At 39.4% G+C, this 19,029-nt stretch overlaps 1 protein-coding gene across 1 annotated transcript in view; it reads right to left on the bottom strand.

Annotated features, from left to right (window-relative positions):
* Positions 1–5,364: 5,364 nt before the first annotated feature.
* SNX10 (sorting nexin 10) overlaps positions 5,365–19,029 on the bottom strand; it is a 17,330-nt gene continuing 3,665 nt past the window's right edge. Inside the window, 5 exon segments of the mRNA XM_007466072.1 lie at positions 5,365–5,446; positions 5,902–6,117; positions 13,308–13,406; positions 14,192–14,292; positions 18,061–18,147. Coding sequence (XP_007466134.1) covers positions 5,365–5,446; positions 5,902–6,117; positions 13,308–13,406; positions 14,192–14,292; positions 18,061–18,147 — 585 coding nt within the window.

Below are 19,029 nucleotides of genomic sequence, written 5' to 3'. Positions count from 1 at the left end.
TCTTTAGCCAGTTTCCCTTTTGTTTACCAGTAAAAGTATTAGATATATAAAACACTGTTGATCTACTCACCTTTCCAGGACCATATATTGTACAAATATATGTTATACTTGTGCAGGTCTTTGTGTAGGCTTTGCTATTTGTATTTGTAACTGGCACACACCTACAGAGGGAGAATAATTGAGGATTAAGATCTCAAAGGACTTCAAAAATGATCCGGGCCTTATCCTTCTTAAAACATCAAAATGCACCTGGAATCACAACTAGTTAGATTTAGACCTAGAACTATAGGCTTCCAGTGCCATCCATCTCTCTTCACCACACTACATTTCCTGATGGAGTGGACTTTTTAAGTACCTAGGTACTCTGTATCGGAACCCTGTTCCGGTTGTGTTTCCTGCATCATCCTTTTGAGGGCTGGGTGTTCTGCGAATACACAAGCGAGCAGATGATGCTCCCAAGCACCGACGGAAAGCTGTGTGAGGCGTGGGTTCTTTCCACTTGGGAGCCCTAACTCGACGCCACCACACAGACAGCTAGCCAGATCCCAGGCGGCGCGTTCTGCTGCGGACCGCCGGGCCACCGCGCTGGCCCAGCAGCGCCCCCCTCTGTCCTCCCGCAGCCTTGCATCGGGTCGCCACTGGCCGCGCGCTTTTTTCCAGCGTAAAGGAAGCTCGGCCTCTGGGCTCCAGGCCTGATGGGGTGAGGGACTTGTCCCTCCCTATACGTCCCTCACCCTCCCACATACACACATTAAACCCTGACCCAGGGCCGTTTCTGGACCCAGAGGCACGCGCTTCTTCCCCGGCGAGCCAGTCCCCACACCAAGCGTCGTCGGTCCCCTCCCTTCCCAGACAGATTAACGGGTTAACGCGACGGCGCGCCCACCCGCAGGTTTTATTTAGGGTTCTGGGGAGACTAGAGGAGAAAGGGGTCGACTAATGTGTGCGGTGCGTGCGCAGATAAAGCTTTCTCAACGCGTGGTCTTGGCCCCAGCCCCGCCGCGACCCCGGGACGCTCCGGGTCCGCTCTAGGCCTGAACCACACCCGCGCCGGCGGCGCGTCGTCGCCCCTTCTCGGGCCGGGCGGCGCGGCGGAGGCCGCAGTGCCGCGGGAGCATCTGCAGAACAAAGACTCGGGTCCAGCCCTAGACTGAGAGCGGCCGCCGCCGGCTCCCCGGCCCGGCCGCCCTGACCCAGCCAAGCCCGAAACCCACCCGAGCGGCGGGGGCCGGCTCCACGCGCGCTGCCAAACCAGCGGGGACCGGAGACGACTGAACCCGGAGGCCCCAGGGGGTCATCGGTATTCAAAGCTCCCTCCTGCACCAAACCCACCACCCCAGGCCCCTCTGCATTATTTTATTTATTTATTTTTTTCAAGCCGCCAAGCTGTCACTCTAACTCTGGGAAGGGGGCCTCGCGGTGCCCACGTTCGAGGCAGGTGGGCAGGGGAGGGAGCGCTGCAGGTCGGTGCTGTAAATCCTGTCTCTGCGGTTGTTGTTCCCACTCACCACCCGCTCCCCCCTCCACCCGGGTTCCCCCCCCTTTCTTTCCGCCGCGCAGTTGCTATGGGTTACCAGGGCGGTTGCCATGGGTTACCGGACCGAGGCCGACTGGCTCGCTACCTGCCACGCAGTCGCCGCCGCCGCCGGAGGCTGAGCGGCCAGGGCGGGAGGCAGCGGGAGCGCGCGTGTGCGGGCCGCAGCGCGGGGAGTGTGCGCGAGCCGGCCGGGCGCTGCAGCCAACAGGCGGCCCGGGTGCAGCCGCGGGAGCGCCGCCGCCGGTGGGGTGGGGGGCAGAGCTATAAAGAAGGCCCAGAGGTAAGAAACGAGCAAAAACAACCGCAAGTTATGCCCGTGCTGTGCCTCTAGCGGCAAAGACAGGCGGTGTGAGGCTTTGGATGCGTCTACACTTCTCGTCGGGGGAGAAAGGGTATTTTCCTCTTTGGCATAAACCATTTGCATAGTCTCTTTAGACCAGAGTTTAAATTCCTTAGAAAACTGTAACTTAATTTTTTTTCTCGTTTCCTATCTTTTGAAAACAAGTCTTTGGAATTTTGGAGAAAGAGAAAAGGGTCACTACCAGAGTTTGCGCAGCTAAAATAAATTAGTGTCCAATGCACTGTTCATAACAATGATCTAGAAAAGTTTCCAGCAAGAGTGAAGAGCAATTGTGCCTGACTTAAAGGAACAATGGTGACTCGTTTGTGAGCTGCATATGGCAAAGAATAGAGTCAAAATCCTTTGTAAATACTTCAAACTTAAAGAAATTGTTGCTTATTTACGTCCTAAACTTTTTGAACTCCATTCTACTAAAATGTATTAATTTCTTATGACCTTTATGTGCAAAGGAAATTGTATCTATGCTTTGACTGTCAAACTGCAATAACTTCAGACAGCTTTGTGTATTTGAAAATATGTGTATATATATTATATATATATAATAAAGGTCTATATTCCAAACAAAAGCAGAAAATTGTGTTGAAATAAATTGTTCCTACATTGAAAAGATGCTGCATTGTATTCATAGGATACCAACTAAGTGATTTAAATATTAAGAGGAAAACTATTTAGAAATATAATAAACTTTTGTAATTTTTATCTTAAAATTTTAGAGGCCTTTCATGGAAAAGGGTCTTCCTTTATAGCCGAAATACTGAAAACCTTATTTGTACCACAGTAGCTCAATAATGATGACTCCTTAAGGCACCAAAAAACATAAACTGAGTTCAAAACAACATTCAGTTTACTGTTGTGATATAATGGTAATTGTGGCTAGGATAAATGAATTTGTTTAAATTCTTAATAGCCATAAAAGAAATTTTATTTTTTTTACCAGACTATAGTAAGGTTATTGCATATCACTTGTTTGTATTTAATTACTTAGTAAAATGTGAACTAGGCTTAAAAAGCTCCTGCAAGATATTTAATATCTTAAGGGACATAACTAAAGATTAACACTTCTGTTTTTCCTTAGTGATTTTTAAAACTTGAAATTTTAACTAGAATTTAAATCACTTTCTTCCAAGTGCTCTATCTGGATTTCAAGTAACAGGTATTGACTTTCATTGTTGACACCTTTGGGTTATATATAAAACCAGTTCTCAAACAGAACACATAAACTATCTTTATAGGTGAATAAGTGTACCCTTTAAGAATTAGCCAAGGAAATACAGTTTTTTGTATGTAAATCATAAAGCAACCAGGATTAGAATTCTTTAAATTTGTTACATTTAAAATAGCTTTAAATAAACATCTATGCTATTTAGTTATTTAAGTAATTGTTTTCTTTTTCTAAAGAAAGCTTTATAAAAATATGGCGGAGAAAAATAAGAGACTTGAACAAAACAAGAAAGCCATTGGGGGCTGAAGTTCATTTAAATATTTCAGCTGCAGGAAATCAGTTTAAAGAAGCCAGTGCTTAGATATCAAAACAACCAAACCAAGGCTAAACCTTAAATGTACACAACTACAGTGAATATGAAACCAAATTTTACCAAAATTATTCATTAAAAATTACTAATCATTCAGAAACACACTGAATTTAGATCTAAGACAGAAGAAATATATTCTCTTGTATAAAATGAGCGATCCAACAAACTGAAGTTGATTTTTTCATGTTTAATGTGAAAATGAAGATCTCATGAAGTTTACATATCACAGTATTAGGCATTACTTCATATCAATTTTGATAGCTATAGTTACATCATCTAAAAATCACATGACGATTGGTGGCACATTATATGCTTTTCAAAACTGCAGTAAAACAGAAATAACGTGAATGCAAATACGTATTGCCAAGGACCTAGGGATCACACTCAAATGACTGGATGGCAAACTTTACATGTTAGCAAGATAAAAAGAAATTGCTAAATCTTTTTTTCCCCCATATTAAAATAATGAGTCTTAGATGACAAAGTAACAAGATCCAAGATACCTTAAATCAAAATATTTACGAAAAGTTCAATAATGTTTTAGAGCAAACAAAAAACAAAAAGGCGAAATTAAGGAGATCATTCGTATTCTAAATTTAATTTTTTCTGTTGGTTCTTAGTTACAAGCATTTCAAAGACTCTTTAAATAATACTTTTAAACTCCTAGTTAAAATAAAATGAGGTGAGGTAATATTTAATTGAGGCAACAAGTTATACCAGTTATGTAAAAATATCTTCCTGTTAATTTCAGAGATATTTTGTACCATTCAACAAGGAAGAAACCTGAACAGTTATCTCAAGAAAATGCTGCTTTATCTGAAATTTGAAGTTCAATGTACTTTATGTAAGACATTTAATCTTTGGGCCACTAAAAAAAAAAAAAAGACATTTAATTACTGCTTTATAAAATAAGCATTTATAGATGCTCAGGCAAATGCCTTAAAAGAAAGGACTTTTTAAAAATGAATAATTAATTCTGAAATTAGCAAGTTCATATCCTTTTCTAAATTATGGGAATATTTATTGGCAAAATTTATTAATTTTTATAAGATCCTACTTTTAACTTAAAAAAGTAACAAGCAACTGTCACTGACACTGAAAGGTATCTAGTGATAAGAAATTCCACATTAAGTCAGAAAATAAATCATGAACCTCTAATTCTAATTACACACAGATAATGAAAACAAATGGTTTGCTTCCAGAAACCATGTGTTAAAGCTGATTTTGGACAATGAAAATGTATTTCTGAATCTATATATTGCAAATATAAGCAAAACGACTGGTGCTATTTCTGGGCTTTTTCTCTAAGATGTAAACATAATTTTAACGTCTCTCTATTCATAAGATACATTTTCCATTTACGTGTGAAATAGAATACTGGAAAGGTTAAACACTCTTAAAACATTTCAATCAACCACCCCAAAAGTAAGTGTTTTCCCAGTGCAGGGGAGGTACCCACAGAATTCCAGCCGCCTGTCTGAGAGAGGCATTCTGGTCTGTGCCGAAAGTCTTCCTATTCCTAGCGGCTAAGACCATACCTGCTGTGTTTATGCTAACACTGCCCCAGTGATACAAGAAGGAATGCTCTATCTGGATTTCAAATGCTACCTATTTACCTATCTTTTAAAATACAATAAAGCCAACTAGGTTTTTTTAAACATATAAATCATTTCATTTGAGGGCAGGATCTTGTTTTACCAATAGCGTGCGCCTATCGAGGAGAATACTGCATTCACTGGCTTTTAGCTTTTTACAGAAGCTTAGCCAAAATAGGACAACATAAAAGTATCACTAATAAACAACACAACATCTTTACGAATTTAAATACTTAATATGACAGTGAGCTTTAGTTAAGAATATATTATTAGCAAGCTTTCTGCTCTACGACTGGGCACAGTTTGCTATTCGTAAAATGGTAACATTAGAATTATTTTTCAGGATTCCTGCAGAGCTGTGCTCATTTTACATCCGTGTGAACTGCTGTCATCACTACTATGTCCAACCCCGGAGGATGAACTGGAAAAGAAGAGAGGGGGAAAATAATAAAAAGAGGAAATTGGTTTTCACAACACACTCAAAGCCTGAGTAACAGAGGAGAACTTTAATTATCTCCAGTCACAGAGAGAGACAGGAAATTTGGACTTTTAATTAGCCATTTGGAGTGCAGTTGGATATTTTTTTAGCTAGATAATTTAAACGCAAATAATTCAAGTCTGACTAAATGAAAGTCACATAATCAGAATGCAGATAATTGAATTTCTACTGCATTCATTAGTTCAGTGTGGAGGTGTGTGTGAAGACTACTATGATGAGCTGTCACAGCTCAATAAAATCTCAGTCAATTAATTTTTTCATTATCTTAGTATTACATCAACAAAAAAGTAGAGTGTGTGTATATATCTGTACACACGCATATGTGCACAATGTGTTATATAAATACGTATACATTAAATCAAAATGCAAGGAAATACCTTTCTGAATCATAATCTATATCATTTTCTTTTTTCCCTTCTTCTTCTTCTTCTTCAGGGAAACGTCTGTTCATCAAGGCAAACTTGTGAATTGCTTCTTCCACGGAGTACTTAGTCTGCCCGGAAACACATGCCTCGATGTCTTCTGAATTCAGATGGCTTTGCAGGAAGAGGTGAAGACTGCTATCTGAAAGCAGAAGTGCATTCTGTAGGACCCTATGTAAAAGAAAAAAGGAGACATGACCAGTGGACGGGGATGGACAATTATAGGGTGGGAAAGAGAGAACCATTAGAAATGTGCCACTGAAGTAATTTCTCTACTACGGCAAACTTGGCATCAGTTACGACTCTGCCTATTAAAGGGATGAAAGCATATGTTAACTTTTATTCAATGATTTGGAAATTTAGGTGAGTAAAAACATGAAGCTAATAGTTAAGAACATCTGTTAAAAGAATAACTCCAAGGACATTTCTTCAATTTAGCATCTGTTATGACCATGTGGATTCATTATGGAAATATTTTGCTTCGATAGTCACAGAAATTTATTCAGCTTTTAAAAAATTTACTGCCAACCAGCATGTCAATTCTGCGATCTTTATTGGCTAGGCTGTCATAAAACATCAAAACTTTCAACAACTGTTAAAAACTATATTGAAAAGTCAATAGATTTCTCAGCATGTCTTACATTTTCAAACTTTACAAGGATGCTTATATACACGTTCACAAGGGCTCAGTTGAGAGGTGGCTTTTTTGAATACTTAAGATTGACTAGAAATGTCTACAAAATCTTCGGCAGCACTACGTATCTATTTTAAAATGAGTCCCTAAATAAAACTGCTCCCAGCCAATTTTACCATATATGTAATTAAAGTATGATAATTTTGTAATAAGTACATACTAGCCTTCCCACATGCAAGATCAAAGTTTACAAAGAGAATACAAATTTCAGCAGGTGCATCAGAACTACACGGAGAATGAAAAACTGCCCTGTAGCAAAATCTGCACGTGCTCAAATTCATATTAGCAGTGAATGTGTCTTTTTCTGAAATGCATGTCAAAGAATACCCTTATATTTAAATAAAAACTGGTTTTCTCTTTTTAGCAAAGATTTTGATGTAGAATAATTTAGTCTCTATTAATAGCTCGATAATGATATAACACAGACACTAAGACCAGATATAGGGGACAAAACTGAAACACTGAAACCCAAGTATAATAAACCAAGTATAATAAACCAAGTATAATTCTGTCCAACATGGGATTTTTTCATATAGAGATCTAAGAAAAACAGAGTATGTATTTCATACCAAACGAAACTTATTATACCCAAGTATAATAAACCAAGTATAACAAACCAAGTGTAATTCAGTCCAACATGGGATTTTTTCATATAGAGATCTATGAAAAACAGAGTATGTATTTCATACCAAACGAAACTTACTTTATATTCTGCATTTTTTAAACAAGTAATTAGATAAGTAAATCTCTTTTGGCCATTCATATTAATTTACTTAAAATCCAAGGTCACTGTAATATTTCCTTCTCTTCCATATAAAACAGAATTATTTCTTCAAGAAGGCAAGCGTCTAAAAATGCACAATATCAAAACCAAAATCCAGCTGTCCTCTTTGCTTCAAATAGGCTTACAAATGTAGTTTGAGAAATATTCTTTACTGACCTACTAAAAGGAAAAGGAAAACCTTTGTGCCTTTTTAAAAGGCAAAGTCTCAAGCAAAGCAGTTAAATATTTACACTCCCTCCATGTCCTCTGCCCTGGGTGCCCTCAGAAGATGACCATATCACATGATAAAGATTAATTTACCAAGTATAAGGAGTAAAGTAATAAATCCCTTTTACTACTCTTTGAGATTTATTTTCTACCTTTATAAATGTTTACCACTTTTGTTTGGAATGCTTCAAATCAAGAGAAGATTTATATAGCAACGACCCATTAATATTACCTTGCATTTGCTGTGAAGTTTGAACGGAGTGTTTCCTGTGTCCTTTGTCAGTGGTTTCCTGCCAGCAATGTTACAAGTAACTGTTCATAGGATTATACTTACTGCTTTGTTTCTGCTGGAAATGTATTTTCTTTATAAAATAATGGGTAATCTTTAAAACTGATTTTAGATGGTTTGAGGCATTACACCACAAAACTAATGAGCATTAATGCCAATGATATTAGACACAAATTCATTTTAGCTTTATTTCATGTCTAAAGCAATTCTACTGAGCCTTGAACTGGTCACACACTGTTATTAACTTGCTAGTAACCTAACACATGGGTACAGCAAACAAAAGTGATCAGAGTCCAGGTTGATCTGGACCTCAAGGCTACTGTCCTTTTTCTTGAGCTATAATTCAATTTCCAATTTTACTGTGCATTAGACTCATTTCCCAGTGTTTTCTTTTCTGCTTAATACTGCCATCTGGAGGACACACAGGTAAACAGCCAGAGGGAGCCCGGCACACCCAGCTCACAATTCTGAACTGGGAGAAGGATGTTCAGGGAACATCTGAACACCCACACAAGGCCCTGAGTTCAGAAACATGTGCCAGGCACAGTTTAGGTTTTTTGAATTGCTTCTGTCTGACTGGCTAAATTTATGCCACTGTACTCCATGGGTATGAGTTTTAAATAAGCAAAAATACTTTTTTATTGTATTTAGGATTTTTATTTTCAGTCCAGTATTTCATTCCAAAATTAAAAATACAAAATTTTTAGAGTGTTTTCCCATCTGGTTCAGTGAGCATAATTAGTTCATTTTAAGTAATATCTGGTTTAGTATATATCAGAGAGTGTTGTGACTGCCATCATAATATTAAACCTTATTTTACCTTAGTCATTCTTGTGCCACATTTTCCACCAACAAATCTAACAGCAGAAAATCAACTTCAAACTTAATATAAAGAGTATTTAGTAAAACAGTCAATAAAATGTCATCTTTATAAGCCTCCATAAAAATAAATGTATACAATTTTCAAGCCTTTATAAAAGGAACAATAAATAGCCTCTAGAATTTTAAAGGAATTTCTGAAAGGATATTTACAACACAAGTCAAAAGTTATTCCTTTCTCCATACCAACTTTTAAATTAAACAAAGCAAAACCTGTTTTTCCTTGAATTAAACACAGCTGAAAATCTGTTTTTCCTCAACGTGATTTTATTAGGTGTATTATATATTGGTTCAGCTGAGAATATATATAGCTATGCAAAACCTAACTAAGGATGCCCTGGGTCTACTGAACCCAATATAATGATATGTATACACATCTGTATAGCGTGTGGAAGGTTAGCAGTTTGATGTAGGAAAAAAAATTAATTCAGCCTGTTTACCTCTTACCATGAGAAAAAAATCAAACCTACAAATCTTCATTGAAGACACTCATGATCTGTGCTGTGGTGCCCTCTATTGAACACAAAGACTTATAAAAATTGTGTGTGTGTGTATAAAACTAGCTGTAGTGTTTCCATGGTATCCTTTGGCAAAAAAAATTTTTTTATTCAAATTCTTAAGAAATACAAAACTGTAATACAAAAGTCTACATTGTAAGGTACATGTAGTTATATTAATGGGGTGGATTCAGTAAAGAAGGAAAGCTGGCTCCCATTTGTGATAGCAATCAAATGTAAAAAGTTAGTAGGAATGCCAATTTCATAGTTAGAAACTTACCAACAGAGTTTATCATTTAGTCTATAACTTCTTTTTTCATAACTATTAGTAAAAGTGACTTACAATTTAAAAGTAACCGGGGGGCGGGGGGAGACCCAAAAGGGAGAGTATAGCCAAGATTGAGGAAAAATGAATATATTTAAAAATCTCACAATCATACTGACCAAATTTAGCTAGCATTTAAGAGTTCTAATTATAAACCTGCCAGTTCCTGGGATTAATATAGTGCCTCTACCTTTCTTATAATTTCCTTGTCTATAAAACTGAGATGAAACCTGACTCCTAACGTTGTAAGTATTGAGGTAAAACATGTAAAAAGCTAAACATAGCCAGTGTTCAATAAAATAGTATAAATTACTCTTATTTGATATCCTGGCAAAGAAACAACTTTCTAATTCCTCTATGAAGGGTGGCCTGGATATGTACTTTGCTATTAATTATGTATTACTTCACAAATGACCTTAAAATGGAAAAAATATATATTTGTATTACAGACATACACCTATGCACAGAGACAGCAGCATTTTCGTTTCAAAGGGTTTGAACATATATAGCGCTCTTAGTTCATAACTTCAAAACTTACCTAAAAACCAAGTTTTAAAAATACCTGCTAAAAATCTACAACACAGGCATGTATCACATTTTAATGCTGTGGTGTTTCCCTCTCAAGTTCCGAGAGTGCTCTACAAACAAGGTACAGGCTACTAACGGTGGCCCTACTTAATGGGTAACCATCAGGGCCTCAGAGGACAGCAAGGTGGGGTCAGGACACAGGTGGCTGGCTGAGTTGCATGTCACATCCAGTTTCCCAAAGTGGGCTTAGGCTGGGGTGACAGAGGGGGTGTACACGGGGCAAAGACATGCGAGGTTGCTATTTCTACACACACTAGACAAAGAACATGAAGACTATGCATCAGAATCTGAGGGGCACAGAAAAGAAGGTGACGAGGCTTGGAAGGGTCACAGTATTCAGGGCATTTAGGTCAGGACTGAATCCAACCGTGTGGCATTAGACTCCTTACTTCCTTCAGGTTCAAACCACGTGGAAGCACCAGCTTTCATTTCTAATGTGAAACTCATCACTTGGAGACTAATGTTCACAGACCATAATGGAACAAATAACATCACAAGAGAACTTGGTGCCCGTTTCATGATTTGACTTCCGGATGGTAATCCAGACCCAATTTTAATGAATCTATAGCCATCCCTGGTATGTATAGAGTTGCTTCCCACTAGAATGGAAGCTTCAAGAGGTCAAGGATATGTGTCCATCTTGTGCAGTCCTATATCCCCAGTACCCAGCCTGGTCCAAAGCAGTCACTTAATAAACAGGTTTGCAGAGTCCTTTCCAAGCCATCCTCTGAATGACTTAACTACCCACGAGGTCGGCAATACATGTGTTACATTATTGCATTCTTTCTAGCAAACCAAGGCTCATGGGAATGAGGTGACTTTTCCAAGGTCGAAGAGTCAGAAAACACTCAGGAGCCAAGATTCACAGGAGACCTGGAACCCAGTTCCTCAAGCCCCTGACCCACGACACTTTCCATTATGACCTCTGCATCAGATTCAACCAGCAAACTGCCAAACGACACAGCATGCCCAAACAACCTAGAGTAACTAAGCACAACCCCTCTGCAGCCCAGTGACTCTCACTCTGGCATGAATCTGGTTGACCAATTGTGCAAGGAAAGGTCATGTTTAAAACAATGAAGAGATTCCTTGTTGAAAAACACATGCCCTGCACTTAACCAGCAACATAAATATAGAGACACAGACTGTCCTTTGATCTCAAATAAGGAGATTTCTCTACCAAAAACATGTAGCTCGGGCTTCCCTGGTGGCGCAGTGGTTGAGAATCCGCCTGCTAATGCAGAGGACACGGGTTCGAGCCCCGGTCTGGGAAGATCCCACATGCCGCAGAGCAACTAGGCCCGTGAGCCACAACTACTGAGCCTGCGCGTCTGGAGCCTGTGCTCTGCAACAAGAGAGGCCGCGATAGTGAGAGGCCTGCGCACCGCGATGAAGAATGGCCCCCGCTTGCCACAACTAGAGAAAGTCCTCGCACAGAAACTAAGACCCAACACAGCAAAAATAAATTAATTAATTAATAAAAAAACATGTAGCTCCCCAGCGCTTATCTGGACTGCAAGATTTGACTAGCTCTGTCCAGGCCTCACTGGCGATGGCCAGTCTGCAGCTTCCCTGAGCAGCATCTGGAGCGACAAGCCACTCTGCAACCTTGGCTGCGGGGACCACGTCTTAAGGGAGAGGCCATTAGCCACCTGGGTCCCATACAGACAATTAAAATTGGAGCTATCCCCAAAGGGAAGGGGCAGAAGAAACTTGACTGGGTCTTTGTCATGCCTATGATACCCCAAAGAATACCACTGTGAGGTTTTCCGAGAACTTGGCTCGGTTAATCAATTCTCCTGGTCTCTTGTCATTTTTATTCCTCTGCCTTCTTTTTCTCTTCTGACCCTCCCTCAATTTATAATCTTAGATGTTTCTGTAGGTCTCCATGACCCCCTCAAAGGAAAAGCATGATATCAATCTAATAGAAATAAATGTTAATATTCATGTGGATACTTAATACCCAAACCCTTGATGAGTGAACCATATGGGGAGAGGGCAGTATATTATTTCAGGCTAGCTCAAAGTTACTGTGTAGGAAACTCAAAAGGAGACGGCTTCAGATCCTGAAGCTAGTAGAAAAAGACAGTTCAGGAGACTGGGCCCCGCCACTAACTAGTGGTCATAGGACTCAACCTATTTCCTTATCTACAAAATAGGAAGATAGAAAAATTAGCTCAAAGCTATTTCATTTAAGTGCATTAAAATAATGGCCAATACTTGGATACCACACATTATATGTCAGTCTTTCGTGAGTGCTTTACATTTGTTAACTGATTTAATCCTCTCGACAACCTTATGAAGTAGATACTATTATTACCCCATTTTATAGATGGGCAAACACAGGCACAGAGGAGATAAAAGACTTGCCCAAGTCCCCAGCTAACAAGTAGCAGAAGCAGGATTTGAACTCAGGAAGTCTGGCCTTAGAGTCTGTGTGCAAACCACTGCGTTGTCCAGTGGGATAGGTAGGTATTCCAGCATTCCAGAGTGGAAAAAAAGGGGAATTATAGCAGTGTAAATTCAAGTCACTTTCACTGCAGTACCAACCATCACCAAGTACCCCAGAGTTAATAACCCACTGAGACTATTTAAACACCAATTAATACTCCCTTATAAACATTCTCTCCAAAGAGTATCATTAAGCTATTCATTTAGAGGAGCTCAGAAGGGTATTAGCAGCCCATCGTAGAGCTGATTTCGGTCTGTTGATCCTAAATGTTGTAAATAAAGAGAATTTCTAAGAAGTGCCTTTTTAATAAGGCACATTTGTTTCCTGGCAAATTTTACTTTTGTCAGCTAAACTCCCAAGCAATTTGGCTCTGCTTTATAGCTTAAGGGAGTATACATTTACTATCTGATTCAATTAGTTTATTGTTTTCTTTCTGGAAAGTTTGGTCCCGAATATGCACTGTGTGATGTGAGCCACAAGATGGTGCTCTAATATAGGAAATGAACTACTGAGAGTCCCTCCAGAGCAGATTACTAGCATTTTAGAAACAGAAACATTCTCCCCGACTTGATCACAGGACACTCAACTCTTGCAAAGCACTGTGCTCATATCTCCCGTCTGGCTGCAAAAGTTTCGGCACACTTACTTTCTGAGGAAATCTTCCAAACCCTGACGGCGTTGATCTACGTGCTGGCGATTGTTCATGTTGAAAAATAGGTTTTTAGATGGAAGTTCTGGCAGTTGTCTTATGAGAAAGAAAAAAAATGCTTTTAATCATCAAATTAAGGTGGTTTAGTTACAGAAATCCCTCAAAATGAAAGCAAATTGTGCATGATAATTATCACACAACTATTATATACATATTATATGGTTATATTATATAATAAGGGTGTGAGAAAATCAATTAAACAAAGAAAAACATTTTTGAGGACTTCCATGGTCAATACTCATACATGTTGGTATAATTCAAGTGATAAATTTTGAATTCAGATGCAGTAGTCAAAAAAAACTAACTAAAGCTATATACTGCGATCAAGAAGAAAGCCTACAAAATCCTTCATATTTTATATATCTTAATACATGTCAACTTTTTTTTTTTTCTTGCGTTATGCGGGCCTCTCACTGTTGTGGCCTCTCCCATTTGCGGAGCACAGGCTCCGGACGCGCAGGCTCAGCAGCCATGGCTCACGGGCCCAGCCGCTCCGCGGCATGTGGGATCTTCCCGAAACGGGGCACGAACCCGCGTCTCCTGCATCGGCAGGCGGACTCTCAAGCACTGCGCCACCAGGGAAGCCCCATGTCAACTTTTTAATTGAAGTATAGTTGATTTACAATTACTGTGTTAGTTTCAGGTGTTTTCCATTGTTTATCAGATTGTTTTCCATTATAGGTTATTACAAGATATTGAATATAGTTCCCTGTGCTATATAGTAAATCACTGTTGTTTATTTTATATATAGTGGCATGTCCAATTTTAAAATATTGAATGTAATAATAAGGTCTCCTCAATATACTCTTTAAATCACTTACACCAGTAATGCATTACTTTGGAGTCTCTGCCTCAGCCACACAAATTCTCTATATCTTCTTCGTACACAGGATGTTTTCATTGTAAAACACATGCTATTGGTCTGTTTAAAGAAAACAAAAAATATAAGCCTCACTTGAGGAAAAAATGCTTTTCTTATATCTATAACTCCCTATATGCCCCCCAATATTCATCTAAAGTAGGATTTTAAAAATCAAAAATACATTTGCATTTATGCCAGACTCAAATAGTGCACATAACCCACCAATACAGCATCCATGAAGACAGCTGGGGTGACATAAATGAGCAGTGTTGTCCTGGGGCAAGGCATGACCCTGCCCTTCCCTGAGTCCTGAAGTACCTTCCTGCTCACCTATCAGCACTCCCTTCAGAGACAAATCATAAACATTAAACAAATCCTGAAGAATAAATGACCAATAAGAGCTCAGGGTCATCCACTGCATTCAACCCCATCCATCCATCCGTGGAGAAGCCTTTGGGGATTAGAAACACCTTCTCTTGGTCCTTCACATGACATCGCAGAAGCTGTTGTGTCCTTGATATGGCCATCGCCACAGATCACACAAATCACCCAGAATCCTGAAATCACTTTTAAACAAGAGATCAGCATTTCCCTTCTCTACTTAGATGTGCAAGGAATCGTGAGCAAGTAAAAAGAGACATGTGGTGCACAGGACGAGTATGTGCATGGAGGACCCAAATTCCAGTCCTGGCTCTGCTGTAAGGCAAGTCACTTCAACTCCAGTTCCCTGAATGGTAAAATGGGGATGAAATAGTACATCCCAATTTCACAGGGTTGTTGTTATTAGGATTGATAGTATGCACATGGCAAATGTTATCTCTTAATAGTATTATTAGATACTAGACATTGGTTTCCTTCCAGCTACCTTAAGGCAAACTTAGAAAAAGCCACCCTCAGAGTCCCTACCCGAAGCAAAACAGCAATGCTTCTTTGGGTAAACACAAGGCTGGTAAATATGTGTGTTTCTCCTTTCTGTAAAACAAGAGACTGGCTTATTTGTCTGTTGGTTTTGTAAGAAGATCTCTACTGTACCGATTAATTTCAAAATTCTATTTCATAATCTTTACACTACCAAATGGGAAATTTTTTTGCCCCCAAGATTTATATCATTTCAAAAACTGTTATCAACCTACCACTTAATAAGCACCCAGCCGCTGTTTTCCTTGGAAAGTGTCAGGGACGGTGTACATTAGTTCCTAACCATTCCCATGAAATGTATGGCACAGTTCCTGGTATTCCTGAACTTCCTAAAATTCAAAGAACCTCAGGATGCAGAGAGGTTAAGAGACTTGCCCCCAAAATACTTATTGGCCTAAATCCTGTCATGGACGATACGGCAGCAAACGCACTGGATGGAGTCTGTGGCACAATCCTAACGTTGTGGGACTTCCCTGGTGGCGCAGTGGTTGAGAATTCGCCTGCCAGTGCAGGGGACACGGGTTCGAGCCCTGGTCCGGGAAGATCCCACATGCCGCGGAGCAACTAAGCCCATGCGCCACAACTACTGAGCCTGTGCTCTAGAGCCCACGAGCCACAACTATTGAGCCCGCATGCCACAACTACCAAAGCCCGCGTGCCTAGAGCCTGTGCTCCGCAACAAGAGAAGCCACCGCAATGAGAAGCCTGCACACTGCAACGAAGAGTAGGCCCCGCTCCCCGCAACCAGAGAAAGACTGCACACAGCAACAAAGACCCAACACAGCCATAAATAAATAAGTAAAGTAAGTTTATAAAAATAATAACAATAATGTTGTGTGTGTGGATTTCAAAGCACACCAGGGCCTCCCTCTAACGTGACCCTTAGGGACTCAGGCAGTAGGCCGTTTACTCCAGAATTCGTGCCCTAACAAGGCCTGGGTGAGTATCCTCTCAGTGCTCTCCCCCCAGAGAGGACCAGGCCACGGCAGGGCCTCTTGAACCTCAGGCAGAGGTGGAGTTCAGTTCAACTGCCTTTCATTTCTCTGCTCAGAATCACTGTGCATGCAATAACTGGAGATCCATCTGGTGCTTACACCAGACAAAGGTCTATCTGTAAGTCCTTCATTTGCAGGACAAGCTCAGGAGAGGATATACGAAGGACTAGCCACCTCGACAGTCCACTAGTTTAAAATTCCAAGTAAATGCTACAACTTCGGAGTTGCCTGGTATCATTTCCCTTGAGGTTAATTTAAGTGTGTTAAACACCAGCTTCTCTACCTGCAAAGCTCTATGGGTACAGCATCTAAATGAAGGTAACAAGAACTCTCCAGTCTCCCCACCCATTCCTAATCGTACAACAATAGGTAGAAGCCTCTTCAGGATCAGGCTACACTGAGATCACTAATTTATTAAGTTCCTCTAAATCTAGTTGCTTGTTTCTGCTATCTATCAAGCCAAGAACATTTATTCATTGTCAGTTTATAAGCATCTCAGAGAAACACCAGAGCCGCCACCAAATAACATGTGTGGAACCCATTATTTCTGGTTTTAGATGGACATTTCTGAATTCACATCATGTTATTTATGTAGAAGAGAAGGATCTATACTTTCATTAACTCCCTGAAGATAATTAAATTTCATGCCTACTATAAAGTGTGTCATAAGGACCCACAAATTTTTTAGAGGAAGTCAAAAGGCAACTAAAGAATTTCATTTCGTTCTCAAATGCTTAGTCTTACATACTTGTGTTATAATTTTCCACACAGAATGCATATCTGGTGTGACCTCATGAGTAAAACCAAAACAAAATCAAAATACAAAATACAAGGCATACCCTGGCAATGGGCTTCAACACAATCATCAAAAAAAGCAGTTCTGAGTTTTTACTTTATTTTCTAAGTCGGGGAACTTTGAAAGAAAGAAGTTTTGTGGGTGGTATCTGGGTACCCAATATACCAATGTAGCTATTAACAATGTGAAGACCAAAGGATGGCTAAATTTTATCTCACCTGTCCTATATACAGTCACAGATAAATTCTGAGCCCATTTCTATGCTCTCAAGAAAAGTCTGGACCAAATTAGACAAAAGAAGTGACTATCTTCATGATCAAGGGCCAATAAACTATGTACACCTGTGGGCCAAATCCAGCCACCAGCTGTCTTCACTAATAAATTTTTATTGGAACACAATTACACTCATTCATTTATGTATTGTTTATGGCTACTTTCACCCTACAACAACAGAGCTGAGTAATTTTGAGAGTCTGTATGGCCCACAAAGCCAAAGGTATTTACTACCTGGCCTTTTACAGAAAAAGATTGCTGACCCTCATTCAAGATAATCAGAGGAGGCGACACACCACACAACACTGTTCAAGAGATTATGATACAGTACTATTTCCAAGTAAAGTAAATCATTTCTAGTTATTTACTTAATTACTCAGAATGGAGACTAAGGCAAAATAATTCCATATATTCATTTCCTACTTTCCTGTTCTACATATAAAACACTGCACATCTCTTTTCCAGAGAACTCTACATCCTCTCAAAACCTAAGATTTATCAGGCAATATAGTCTCTAGAAATATGCTATAACAGATCATAAAGAAATGCCATTAATGAGCTATAAAAACTCTTTCTGAATTTTAGATGTATTCACATCTTCATACATGAAGGCAATAAACATTAAAATATTAACAAAGGTACAATAAGGAATTCAAATAAAGAACTTTAGGAACCATCGTACTAGTTCATTTAAGAGACAAGCACTAACTGTAATCATTCAAATTCAGTTCTTTGAATTAGAAAAATTTTTATAAATTTCAATTATAAGTATATCATAGTATCCCATCAAATGTATGCTACCTAAAAATTACTATGATTTCTATGGACTACTGACGGCATACTTACGTGAATACATATCTCATAGTCAATATAAGAATGCCAGAAGTCCTCCTTCTGAATCCTAGGATCTCGAACCCAAACACTTACAAATTCCTGTAAGGGCATCACAAGCAAAGAAATAGGTTTCAGAATTGCAAGTAGGGCTAACAAGGGCTGAGAGAAATGACTGCACAAGAACAAAACTGAAATTAACTTTAACCGATGCGGTTGTAATCCTTTAAAAAACAAGAAGTTAATGAATCAAGCACCACAGGAAGTCTAAAAAACGCTGTTGCCACAAATGGAATTTTTACAATAACGCAAAACCGAGCTGGGTGCGGTTCTGGAGAGTTTTACAGGTTATGTGAAGACAATAAGAACAGATACTCTAAAACTGATTTTTAATTTTGCATCATGAAAAATAGGTTCACATTTTTATCAAGTTTTAAAAGTGGTCATTTCTTCATTTCTCTGAATTAAAACTATAGGCCCTGCCTGACAAATCACTTGCTAGAACACAAGTAAGAGTGACAAAGGTCATGTGAAAAGCAAGCAAGGAGAGCTGAAAATGACCTTGTGTGTGCACCCCGACTTCCTGAGAATAAGCACTACTTAGTAATAGAAAGATGAGCACCTTTGACACACTCTTCTATTTTTAAAATACACCTTTCCACGTAGTAAATCATTTCATCTTCATAACAACCTCATGTTATAGGTAAGAGTTAGAAAAGTTAAAAACAAATACAAAGTAGATCATTTTGTCTCTTTTTAAAGATAGTAAGAACAGGAAATAGGGGGTAAAATTTAAAATACAATGTATTTTTTAAAAGTGCTCTCCATTAAATCAGCTTAATTTTAAAATATGAAAACGTACAACAAAAAAAGTGTTATGGGGCGTCCCTGGTGGCGCAGTGGTTGAGGGTCCGCCTGCCGATGAGGGGGACTCGGGTTCGTGCCCCGGTCCGGGAAGATCCCACATGCCGCGGAGCGGCTGGG

The sequence above is a fragment of the Lipotes vexillifer genome, unplaced genomic scaffold, assembly GCF_000442215.2.
Source record: "Lipotes vexillifer unplaced genomic scaffold, Lipotes_vexillifer_v1.1 scaffold150, whole genome shotgun sequence".
In the NCBI taxonomy this organism is placed as follows: domain Eukaryota; kingdom Metazoa; phylum Chordata; class Mammalia; order Artiodactyla; family Lipotidae; genus Lipotes; species Lipotes vexillifer.
This window is presented reverse-complemented; position numbering and strand designations above follow the sequence as displayed.